Genomic DNA, 13379 nt, shown 5'->3' with positions numbered 1-13379 from the left:
ATGATTTCTACTGGATATCCAAATCTTGTAAACACTTCTTGCATGGCATCAATTACAGATTTCGAGGTTTTATTAGTAAGAGGCCTAACTTCTAGCCAATGAGAAAAATAATCAACAATGACTAAGTATGATTTACCTGCAAACTCTAAAATGTCTGTGCCTACTTTGTGATACCTATATTTTGGAATTTTATGTGATAATAATGGCTCATGTGAGTTAGATGAACTGAACTTTTCACAAGTTCGGCACTTCTCAATAAACTCTTTGATATCCAATGCTTGATTTGGCCAATAGAAAAGCTGCCTGGGTTTCTGAATAGACTTGCTAATACCACTGTGACCTTCATGTACACATTTAAGTACATACTGTATTAAACTCTCCGGTACAATAATTTTATTCTCAAGAAAGATGAGGCCCGATTCAACATAAATTTTATCTCTGAGTTTAAAATATGGAAGGCATTTTTTTGACAGTTTTTTCTCATCTGGCCATCCGTCATAGTAGTACTTATATATTTCTTTAAGTGTCAAGTCGCGACTTGTTTCAAGTTTAAATTGAGCTTTTCTTTCGTCACTCATAGGTAAGTGAACAGATACCGAATGTACCATTTCCAACATCTGAGGATCATTATCTGTTATTTTTAAACTGTTTCTTGACAACATATCAGCAAAATGTATTTCTTTACCTGGCACATATTTTAGTTCTAAACTATAGTTTAAGAGCTTCAGACAAAGTCTCCTTAAACGTGGTGATCCTACTTTACTAATCGGTTTAGACATTATTGCAAGTAGAGGCTTATGGTCAGTTTGAACTACAACATTTGATCCATAAATATATTTATGGAACTTTTGAGTTGTGAAATATATTGACAATAATTCTTTTTCAGTCTGGCTGTAATTCAACTCACAATCATTCATAGTTCTTGAAACACATGCTACAAGGTTTAAGACATTATTTTCTCCTTGTTGAAACATACAGCCACCTACCCCATTTTGAGAAGCGTCACATTGCAGAATTATCTGTTTTTGTGGGTTGAATGGACATAAAGCAGGAGCTTGAGAAATTTTATTTTTTAGTTCTTTAAAAACTCTGGCATGCAATGGTAACCACTGAAATTCAATGTCTTTTCTAAGTAATTTACTTAATGGTGCTAATAATTCAGCCATTTCAGGAACATAGCGTCTAACATAGTTGAAAGAACCAATTATTTGTTGTAATTGATCTTTATTTGTTGGTTCTTTTAATTTAATTAGTGACTCAACTCTCGCTTTATCCACACTCATACCCGTTCCATTAAATATTTGGCCTACATACTTGACCTCAGACTTTTTATATTGTAGTTTATCTTTATTGAAGACTGCTCTAATCTCCCTGGCCTTGGCCAAAACTTTACTCACAGCTTCATTATGAATTTCCTCTGTCTCGCCCATTACTAAAATATCATCAAACCAAGTTATAACGTTTGGTATATCTCCAAAGTAGCCTTCAATTTGGTCCTGGAAAAGATCAGGTGAATTAGATAAGCCATATGGAAGAACTAAGTACCTAAAAACTCCAAAAGGTGTTGAAAAACAACATTTCCATGATGACTCATCTGTCAAAGGTATACAATGGAATGCTTCTGACAAATCAAATACACTGAACACTTTTTTACCTTGCAACTGAGCAGCTATTTCTTCCACTGTCAGTAGGGTTTTTGGCTTCCTAACAATACTTTTATTGAGGTCTGAAGGATCTAAGCACAATCTTATTTTCTTATTTGGTTTTTCTACTATAACAAGTCTATTAATACAAGCAAGACTATCTATATCATCTACTTTAGCTATAGCACCCCTTTCCATTAATCTGTTCAACTCTATTTTTAAAGGTTCATGCAATGTATAAGGAATTCTTGGTGCTGGATGACAGATCTGTTCATGATCAACAGTAGGTATTGCACATTTTTTTGGAAACTTACCATGACCTTGGAAAACATCTATATTTTCTTTTATGAAGTCCTCTTTTAGAGTCCCATCTTCAGCTTCATCAACACTGTAAATTCGCTTCACTAGTTTTAAAGCTTCACAACCTGACTCTCCTAATAACATTAACTTGCAATCTACAATTCTGAAGTCCTCATAACACTCTCGCTCCTTGTACTTGCAATGGAGACGGACCTTTCCAATGGCTTTGACTTTTGTGCCATCAAATGCTTCTAAGGTCTTTGTTGGTCTGAGCGCCGCACTATAATGAAGTTCCTTGAAGATTTTTGTTGGCATTACACTTACTTCTGCGCCGGTATCAATTTTACAATATATGCTCTTTCCTTCGATGTTAATAAAGTCCATCCATTTTTTTTCCCTTTACTACTAACTGCACCACAAAATAAAGTGTCATCATCAGACTCTTCTGAATCTTCTCGAGTTAAATTAATTTTCTTGACTTTACAGCTGACTGCCAAGTGATTCAATTTTCCACATCTGGTGCATTTTTTCCCATAGGCAGGACATTCTCGCAGCCCATGTTGAGTTTGACATCTCCTACATTGAAATAAGTATTTCTTCTGTGCCTGATGGGATTTTGATTTTTTTACCACATCAATTTCTATTGTTGGGTTCATCTCCTGCACCTGTCGTTTACTCATTTCTGAAGTGCGACAATAGTTGGCTGCCTTTTCAAGTGTAAGGCTATCTAGTTTCAGTAAGGATTCTTGTACTGTTTTGTCTAATACTCCTTGTACAATTTTGTCCCTCAACAATTGATCTTCTATTGAATCCTTGTTTTGTTTATAGTTACATGTTAAAATTAATTGTTTACATTCCATAAAGAAACTATCGAAGCTTTCTCCTTCTTGTTGTTTTCTATTGTTAAATTTGAATCGTTCAAACACTTCATTTACACGCGGGCTGACATATTTTGTGATTGCGGCCATTACTGAATCGTAATTATCTTTTTCACTCTCGGAAAGTTGTAGCGACGTTGTGACTATTCTGGCAGCTTCCATTCCTAACATATTTCTCAAGAGGGCCAATTTTACCTTATCCGCGGCATTATCTTGCCCCGAACCCACCAAGTAGTCTTCAAAACAGAGACGCCATAGCCGCCATTCTGTTGCCGCATTTGCAGCTCGCAAATCAAAGTTTGGTGGCAGCTTGATGGAATGCTCCATCTTTAACAACTTCTAAAATTTTCTGCACGTGTCTTACAATATATTTTCTACTTTTTTACAGACTGCGCCATGTTTTAGTTCAATAATACAATTTATATTGTAATTAATAGCAACTCTTTATTCAGAACTTGTGTGACATCTACCCAGGACCACAGATAGCATATATTGCTGAACCACAGATACACAACAGATATAACTCCGTAATAGATGGATAGAGTCTAAGGAAAAAACGTGCCTCGAAAATCACGAAAATTTGATTCTCGATCAGATACACCATCATCATCATTTTAATTTAATTTTATATTTTGTATTTTTATTAATTATTGGAAATTTGAAATGTGTTGATTATTTTTATATTGTATTATTTTACTTTAATTTAATTAATGATTATTTGAATGAATTGAATATATTATGTAAATCCAATTATGACGTGTAATACGCGGGATGAACACGGCTTCTCCGGCGCCACACTCCGTCAGGATCTGCGCCTACATATGTATTATGTACGATGTATTTGGGATCACAATCGAACTCGCGCTGGCTTGCCGTTTCAGCCGAAAGCGAAGCGACCTGCCTAGCTAGAGCGCCACTGAGTCTTTCACCGTGGTTTTTCTCAGACTCCTGAGACCGTGCCCCTTGTGGCCGCAATGCATTGCGAGACTTTCGCGAAAGATTCGATTTTTTTCGGGAAGGCATGGTAACGCGTTTAAGTCCCAAATCGTTTGACATTTACTGAAAAATGTTTTTTTTTTAAAGTACCCACCTTCGTGACCATTATTAAGAGGAAAGGGCACGGCCGCTTCTCCATGCAAACGCAGTCTCCATTTTTTTGGTTAAAAACTACCCTATGTTCTTCCACGGGACTCAAACTATCTCTATACCAAATTTTATCTAAATCGGTTTAGCGGTTTAAGCGTAAAGAGAAATTAAAAAAAGTTTTTTCATATTTTTTGTGTTTTAACTCGGGAATGGTGTCATTTTGATTTCATAAATGAATTCGGCATACCCGATTTATACAAAAACGATACCTAACTTAGCCTAGTAGCTAAAATGATATAGTTATCAAGATAAAGTTTTTAACCCCTTTTTCACCACCATGGGGGATGAATTTTTAAAAACGCTGAAAGTAATTTTCTTGCTTTATAATAACGTTTTGCAGTTTTAAGTTCCTAGCTTAAAATAAAATTTGCACCCCAAGACAAACTTTCATCCCCTTTTCAACCCCCTGAGGGGTTAAATTTCCAAAAACGTCAAAATTAGTTTTTTTGTAATCGTCTATCATACCTTTCTAAGAAGTTTCAAAGCATTTGTAATGGATTCAAACTTTCAACCCCCTTTTAACCCTGTTAGGGGACGAATTCTTGAAAACGCTAAAATCACTTTTCCTGTATTATAATAATATGCCCATTATACAAAGTTTCAAGTAACGCACTCAAAAAAAATGATCTCCATACAAACTTTCAACCTCTATTTCACCTCCTTAGGGGATGAATTTTCAAACACGCTGAAATTAGTTTTCTTGTATTTCAATAATATATCTTGTTACGAAGTTTCAAATTGCTAGCTTAAAATAAATCTTGAACCCCATACAAACTTTCATCCCCTTTTTAACCCCCTTAGGGGTAAAATTTCTCAATTTTTTATAGCCTATAACCTGGCCGTGGATTTTTTTGACAGATTAGTAAAGTTTGCATCAAAATCCGTTCAGCCGTTTTCATTAATTGCGCGGTCAAATAAACAGACAAACAGATAAACAGACAAACAGATAAACAGACAAAAATTCTAAAAACTGTTGGATTGTGTTCTGTTATCGATTCTAAGTATCCCCAGCCAATTTTTTTTCGAATATCTTCCATGTACAGACTTTCGACCCTCTTCCGCTTTATTATATGTATAGAGTATAGATCTAAGCTCAAATACTAATACTTGTGGGTACTAGGCGACATAAATACAAGGAAAACATCCATGATGAAAACGAAAAAAATTATCTACGAATTCTATGATAAACAAATCTGGTACGTAAGGGCAAAAAAATGCCCTTACGTACCAGAATTTAAACCGGGGCCTCCTGCTGCTGTAGGCAGGATTACTACCGACAGTACCGACTATTTAATCTATAATATTCATTGTTATGGTGCGAAATATTTGTTTGTGAAAGTTGTAAAGTTTCTGTTACATTGAGACACCGAGGGAAATGGATTATTCATCAAACGCGGACATAACTTCACTGTGACAGGGATAAAACACGCTTTGAAACTGCGAAACATATTTCACCGAATTGTTCCAGCAGTTAACTTCAAATCTATGTCGAGTGAGAACATACAAATAAACAAATCGCATAAAACGACGTGAATGTCCAATAAAGGCAGCCATAAATGGCCACGAATTGCCCGTGACGGGAAAAAGGATAGTTGCGAACCTACTCGTTACTCGCGGAAAACTATAGACAGAGCAACGTTAGGACATGTCATTTAAACAAAAAGAGGACATTATTTTTAACTCGTAAAAACAGATATAATAAGCTAATGGGTAAAATATGAACTTAAGGTATAAGACATGTATCGCATTAGCATTTACTTAAGTAAATATATCACACTTGTCTGAACATAGCCACGATAAAACGGGCAAATCAAAAGAATAAATATCAATTTATTTGCGTCTTGAGTAATTAAATAAAGTTAGATACGTCAAAAATGGACGGAGCTTGCAGCGTAAGCTCTTTCTTAGTAACAGAGTAATAGGCTAATAGGTATCACCCTAAATATAACATTCATAGTTATATATACATACATCTTTTGATAATTCGTTCAGGTTTAATCCAAGCTTGAACACGTATTTATTTACCTAGTAGTAGTATTAACGACCACCCCAGTAGAAAAGTTTTATAATGCCGTCACTTTTCTTTGTGTTCTAAATCTATGCCATGCCTAACAGCCAAACATGTAACTGCTACCTTTTCCGAATCGGAAGGTACCCATTTACAATGAACAAAATGGAGTCGTTAATTTTAAAACTGACAAAAAGTACGATGTTATGCATTTGACAATTGGTCCTTTAGCGGTTGCGTTATTTGGGAAATAAAGGTTATGGCCCAATCTGTGACCGGGTCGTGTTCATCAGACATTTATTGTGTTTAAATTAAGTCGTAAGAATTTTGGATATTGTAACTATAAACCCTACTTTTCAACCATGATGGTTCCATAATAGAAGAAACCTAGCTCTATTTGGGACCAAGTCTAAATAAGTAGTTCTAATATATGAGCATAATACAAAAGAGTCACACAGCCACTTTCAGCCACTTCAGGGCTACCGTTTACGAGTTATTTGTGAAAACTAAAAAAAAAACGACCTTAGAACAAATTATAAGTAACTTTCCCACTATTCAAATATTAATCCTAGCGAAAAAGTGTACAGAACCTTTTTTTGTAGAAAATTTAATGTAGATATATAGAACAATTTTAGCTACGGACCACCGTTTAAGAATTATTTACGAAAAACTATAAAAAGAGACCTTTAAACCAAATCTACGATAGTTTCTGGAATCCACACGTAAAAGAATTTCAACTATGCGAAAAACATTTAGTTTTTCATGTATCCTGTGCGCAGCCAGTGTTGTTAGTGTGAACAAATGGTGAACAATGTCATTGTGTTGTGAGCGCCACAATGCCACGCGAAACAAACGAGTGCCACCACTTGCCTGCGAATGGCTGTAGCTGCTTTTACACCACGTGCCCAGATTACATAATACACATGTGCTCAACACATACTTGACAAGCGAATTATTATTATCGCTCCTTCGACAGCTTAAGCGGTTGGTTATACCTACCTATGTTCAAAATTATTGCAGTCATCAAGGTCGGTAAAGCAAATATTAGATTTTGTTTAAATATGTCATATCTGGTTGTACCTTTTTCCTTTTATGGCTGTGCTGCTGGTACAACCTTATCAATCCATGTGCCTAAAACATTTTTAGCTCAAATAGGGACTGCGAATTGCGAACTGGTTTCTCGATTAGAAGAAACTAGTTCTAAATATGACGTGTGACGTTGCTATGATGCAAGAATATGATGCTATACACTGTACTGTATAGGTACTTATATGTATAAATACCTAAGGTAGGTGCGTATGTATATATTGCCTTCGACGGAAATCTTATATCAGGTATAGTGTATTTTTAATATCTGGGCGCACGGTAGTGCCCCCGCCAAGTCAAGCTAAAGTATATATTCAATTATTCATTAAGGTTTTCTGTTTAGTCTAAGTATTGAAGATATTTAAGTATCTATTTACAGAAGTTAAGTATCTACATTTGTGTAAGTTATGCTTTTATTTAGCTTTCTTTCGGTTTTCGTCCTGTTCTATAACTTATTTCGATTACTGTTTGTAAAAAATACGTAAATCTAAATTATGGGAATTGTATGCTTGCATTGCTTACTTCTGTATGTAGGTAACATAAGTAGAATACACTGTTACGATTCAAGCTCGTCTGATATAAGAAAACTACAAAAATTCGTCAGAATGGTCTAGATAAGGAATCAATGATTACTAAAATAAAAAAAGTCAAACACACTTTCTATGTAAGAAGATGTGAAACAATGTTTTGTACATATCTTGGTCGCTCTCTGATTCACTAAAGTTACTCATCAGCATATTATCATGTCCGGCAATGTAAAATTTTTAGTAAGCCGTGTTTAATAAAGGCGCAATTGTCATTGAAGAGATCGATTCGAAAACCTTTATTAAATATTTATACCTACAATAAAATTACGAGTACAGTTCAAGTACTTATCATAAATAACACCCAAATACAAGCTTCGCTGCAAGGCGGAATGTATTTATTGCCTATCTAAGACGCGAGTTTAAAACATCAATATATTGGCTCCCGAGGCAGCGGAGCGTGAGTGTCCCGATAATTCCGCGCGAGGCTCTTGACACAATAGTTGCTCTTTCCAAACGCGCATTTTACATTGTACCTACACAAGTCACAACGAAATTGGTTTATTTTCTGCGAAAATTGCATTGCATTCTTTATGCGAGCCCGCAGTGACATTGACGACTTTTTACAAATTTAATATAAAAGCGTATTGCGACAGATAGAATAAAAATATTGGCTTGTTTATAAACTACACTTTTAGGTACAAAGAGAATCTAAGTTAAGCAGCTGACGACGCTGCTTTGTCAAAGTTTGAGACATCACTTCGCTAGTTCGCTCCTAATATTTCAGAAGTTTGCGAAGTCGACAATAGTTTAAAAGTTAAAATCTCGATATCTCGCTTCGCCCTCAAATCAAGACCGACACCAAATAACTAAGCCATTGTCCGAATTGGGCCGCCATAAATCTTGTCCCGATAGTTTGGAACTTCTAACTATGGATTTTCTAAAGGCAAGGCTTGATTTGCGCAATCTATTCTGATAGAATTTTTATTAACATATTACTAATCCTGATAACGTAGGTTATTTTTAATCAATAAGCTATTATAGTGTGAACGTTTTTTGCTATTTAAAGAACTTAAAAACGAGTTGCATTCGCTCAGTCCGCAACCCTAGTTTTACCATAGATTTTAATCATTTTCATTTCGTTCCTTATTTTAAGCGGGTTCTCAGCTGTAGCGGATGGACTCTATTTCTAATTTATTTATTTAGGTTCGACACGGTTGACCCCTTATTCGCAGTTGCAAACTTGTACTTACAGTGAACCATCGCCTTTACTAGTCTCGGCCACAAATTGTGAAACTTGCTTCCCCTATTGTTGTTGGGGGTGCAATATGAACACCCGCCGGCGGCTTGCAGATTGCAATGACTTTTGCAACCTTTGTTTTGTTCTGTGCTCCTTGTCACGGCGTAATGGACTTCGAGAGCTGTTGGATGAAGTTGCCAACTTATATTATTGCTTCGCGTTAGAATGTGCGCTGCAGCTAGTATGTACTTGCTATCGGTCTTTGCTGCTGCTGGTTTGTTTGTCTAACATTTATGGTTCTGTTGTTATCTACAGTAATAAAATTGTTTGTAAGCTATATCTGATCGAATTAAAACACTCCAAATGGTTTAGCTGTGTTGCTGGAGGATTCATCGTCTATGTCTTTCGTACATGTAATTGTCTCGGTGCGTAACCTTCTTATGAACACGACCTCATAAGTAGGTACATATAAAAATATTTTCCCTTCACTAGCTCGGAAAGCCGTCTTTTATCCTTTAAAACAAGCGGGGAAAAACGCATTTTATCCACTAGTGGGGAAAGTAAATTGACCTTGGATGGGGCGTGTTTAAGTAGCTTGACAGATAACAAAACGTAAAACGCTCATAATAATGGTTCGTTCGATATTAATTATCATTAAATAAATGGTTTGAGAATCTAATAAAAAATACCAGATTTAGCTTTATTTAATGTTTTGAAGTCATAAACCTTAAAATTCCACAATAAACGTTTGTTTTTTAATAATTATGTTAAATATAATTCTGAACGCACAAGTTAAGTCGATGCAATTTCAAAACGCATCATTGACATTTCATACGTCAGAAATGCCAACATTGTCAACAAAAATTTTACTTAAAAACTTCTCACGTAAAAGTACAGAATTTCCAGAGTTTTTTGTTATAATATCATACAAAAATGAGTGATTCCAGTTGATGAAGATGATCTAAGGCCTGTGGATGTTGCACTTTCCTCGCTATAGTGAGGGGAAAAGTTTTGTGTTACACACGGGTGCAAATGTATTTTACTTCTCGTGTGTTAAAACACTCGCTACGCTCAGGATTCTATTTTAGAACCACTCGCTTCGCTCGTGGTTCAACTATAGAATCCTTTCGCTTGCTCGTATTTCAATTCCACACTCGCGGGTAAAATACAACTTTGCACCCTTGTATAACAAATAACTATTTCCCCTCACTAGCTCGGAAAGCCGTCTTTTATCCTTTAAAACAAGCGGGGAAAAACGCATTTTATCCACTAGCGGGTAAAGTAATTTGACCTTGGATGGAGCGTGTTTAAGTAGCTTGACAGATAACAAAACATAAAACGCTCATAATAATGGTTCGTTCGATATTAATTATCATTAAATAAATGGTTTGAGAATCTATTAAAAAATACCAGATTTAGCTTTATTTAATGATTTAAGTCATAAACCTTAAAATTCCATAATAAACGTTTGTTTTTTAATAATTATGTTAAATATAATTCTGAACGCACAAGTTAAGTCGATGCAATTTCAAAACGCATCATTTACATTTCATACGTCAGAAATGTCAACATTGTCAACAAAAAATTTACTTAAAAACTTCTCACGTAAAAGTACAGAATTTCCAGAGTTTTTTGTTATAATATCGTAAAAAAATTAGTGATTCCAGTTGATGAAGATGATCTAACGCCTGTGGATGTTGCACTTTCCTCGCTATAGTGAGGGGAAAAGTTTTGTGTTACACACGGGTGCAAATGTATTTTTCTTCTCGTGTGTTAAAACACTAGCTACGCTCAGGGTTCTATTTTAGAACCACTCGCTTCGCTCGTGGTTCAACTATAGAATCCTTTCGCTTGCTCGTGTTTCAATTCCACACTCGCGGGTAAAATACAACTTTGCACCCTTGTATAACAAATAACTATTTCCCCTCACTAGCTCGGAAAGCTGTCTTTTATCCTTTAATACAAGCGGGGAAAAACGCATTTTATCCACTAGTGGGGAAAGTAATTTGACCTTGGATAGAGCGTGTTTAAGTAGCTTTTGACAGATAACAAAACGTAAAACGCTCATAATAATGGTTCGTTCGATATTAATTATCATGAATAAATGGTTTGAGAATTTAATAAAAAATACCAAATTTAGATTTATTTAATGATTTTAAGTCATAAACCTTGAATTGCATAAGAAACTTTTGTTTTTTTTTAATGATGTTGAATGTAATTCTGAACGCACAAGTTGAGTCGAACATACAATACACAACTTCCAGAGTTTTCTGTTATAGTATCGTATTATCGTAAAAAAATTAGTGATTCCAGTGATGAAGATGATCTAACGCCTGTGGATGTTGCACTTTTCTCGCTATAGTGAGGGGAAAAGTTTTGTGTTACACACGGGTGCAAATATATTTTACTTCTCGTGTGTTGAAACACTCGTTACGCTTAGGATTCTATTTTAGAACCACTCGCTTCGCTCGTGGTTCAACTATAGAATCCTTTCGCTTGCTCGTGTTTCAATTCCACACTCGCGGGTAAAATACAACTTTGCACCCTTGTATAACAAATAACTATTCTCTTACAAGTCTTACAACAGTTACAACTCTATAGAAAATTTGATAACCAAAAACGACGGACACATGCGAAGCCAAGGGGGGTCATAAAGTCGCAAGTAGACCAGTAGTAGACCTGTCTCTTCACAATACTACTATCAGCTATAGTTTAAGCCCTTCATTTATATCTAAAAGACACAAACGCGCTGTCTCTACTCAGGCGTAACGCGTAACAACTGAGCAGGTACAAGAAAGTCCATTACCGAAAATCCTGTGACATTAAACATACATCACAAAACAAGGAGCATGCTGCATAAGCTGGTCTTAATTACTAAGCAAACACAGTAAGCCAACTGCGCTCGTTGCAGATACTTCCAGCCACATTAGTTCTAACTATCGGCTACGGGCAAATTCATGCCCACTCCACAACTTGCTTAATAGTTTGTGCAGAGATTACAGGTCTTGTCTTAAGTGGGAATTAGCAGTATTGTTTGCTGGAATATTATGTCTTAATCTCAGTTTATAAATTCTAGATAGGTACTAATGTGATATCATGAGACAAATGTAAACAAAATAGAGGTGGGAAGCAAACGTAGGTCGGCGATGGTAAGTGAACATTTCAGCCCACTCCCGAAACGAGGTCAACGATTTATACAAAATCTATACGACTTATATCAAAACAAGTAGATTAAGAATTAACCGTAGTCATCATACCTATAAGACACATTAGTATAAAATGATGAATTATTGAGTTATAATAAAGCTGATTGGGGCAAAAAGTGGGGCATCAATCCTGGAATTACCCTAGGTATCACCACAAAGTTGACAGCTAGACAGAGCCGATTTCACACGCAGAATCTTAACAAATTGTTATGTACTACATGTCTAAATTAACATAACTATATTACCCCAGTAAGGATATGTTTGGTTTCACTTAATCTCCATTCGACCATATTCGACCCTCCAACTATCAACCTATCTGTTATATCACAATCGGCCCCATGGAATTTAACTCCGTCATTCGTAAAATAGATGTTTTCATAACTTTAAGGATTTAAGCCTCAATAGTTTTCAACGTATTGTTTGCATAAATAGATCGTCTCAATTCTTTACGAGGGCTTTCCTTCACTTTTGTTTTGGAAATTACTGGAAAAACGTCTGTTCTGATAAAGATTTTTTTGTTTAGTACTTCAGTACCTACCTAATAAATGTTTTCAGTTTTTATTGTTTATTCTAAAGTATGTACTTAAATAAGTTTAAGTGTCTATTTATAATGATATTCTGTTTCGGAACTATGTACCTGCATATATTTTATGTACGAGCGTCTGGAGTCTTTGTTTTCATGTTTTTTTTTTATTGAGATGTTCAACAGCGTTGAAATAGGTTGAAATTATAATATATATGAAAGATACCTATTTTGCGTTAGGCTATTATAAAATTACGCCTGAAAATAAATTTAATAAAGACAACTTAAACATTTAAAAGTTGTGGATAAGTACCTACAACATCAAAAGCCCGAAACTAACCAAACACGAAATCAAATGATAAATCAAAATTTGATTTGAAGCGTCCCAGGGCCAGTAACAATCGCATCACGTCCGGCCTCGGCGTGAATAAATAATCCGGGCTTCGATACCCAAGGCTACCGCCTAAACTCACCCAAAACTCATCTTGACGTAAACAGTACGAGTACCTAGTTTTCCATTTGTTAAATTCGGCTCGATAATCCTGTAATTCCTTGCATACAATGTTGTGTGACTAATATCACCTCGAAAAAAGCATCCCATCAAAAACATTACATGTAACAAGATGCAAGTCTAGCAACGCAATTCTTCAACTACAAAAAAGTTATGAGATGTAATGTGAAACCAAGTCGGTTATTTTAGTCAGTGCCAGGGGGTGTTAAAACCGTATCAATATTAGATATCTTTAATTTTAGTACGTATAATAATGACTCGTGGGTCTGCTAGAATGCTGATCGTGAGTGAGTGAGTGCACTCACTCACTCACT

At 35.5% G+C, this 13379-nt stretch overlaps 1 protein-coding gene across 1 annotated transcript; it reads right to left on the bottom strand.

Moving 5' to 3' along the window:
- Positions 1–752: 752 nt before the first annotated feature.
- On the bottom strand, positions 753–2782 carry LOC134743366 (uncharacterized). Its single transcript, XM_063676757.1, has 2 exons — positions 1958–2782; positions 753–1496 (listed from the first exon to the last, which is right to left on the bottom strand). The coding sequence occupies exons 1-2, from the start codon at positions 2325–2327 to the stop codon at positions 1486–1488; spliced, it is 381 nt and encodes a 126-aa protein (XP_063532827.1). The 5' UTR covers positions 2328–2782; the 3' UTR covers positions 753–1485.
- Between the last annotated feature and the right edge of the window lie 10597 nt (positions 2783–13379).

Source organism: Cydia strobilella, chromosome 8, assembly GCF_947568885.1.
Source record: "Cydia strobilella chromosome 8, ilCydStro3.1, whole genome shotgun sequence".
NCBI lineage: Eukaryota > Metazoa > Arthropoda > Insecta > Lepidoptera > Tortricidae > Cydia > Cydia strobilella.
Note: the sequence above shows the minus strand (reverse complement) of the source record. Positions and strands in the feature narration are given on the sequence as shown.

Bases quoted from the DNA above. Each gene is read 5' to 3' on its own strand.
- LOC134743366 (XM_063676757.1), bottom strand. From the start codon at position 2,327: ATGGACTTTATTAACATCGAAGGAAAGAGCATATATTGTAAAATTGAT.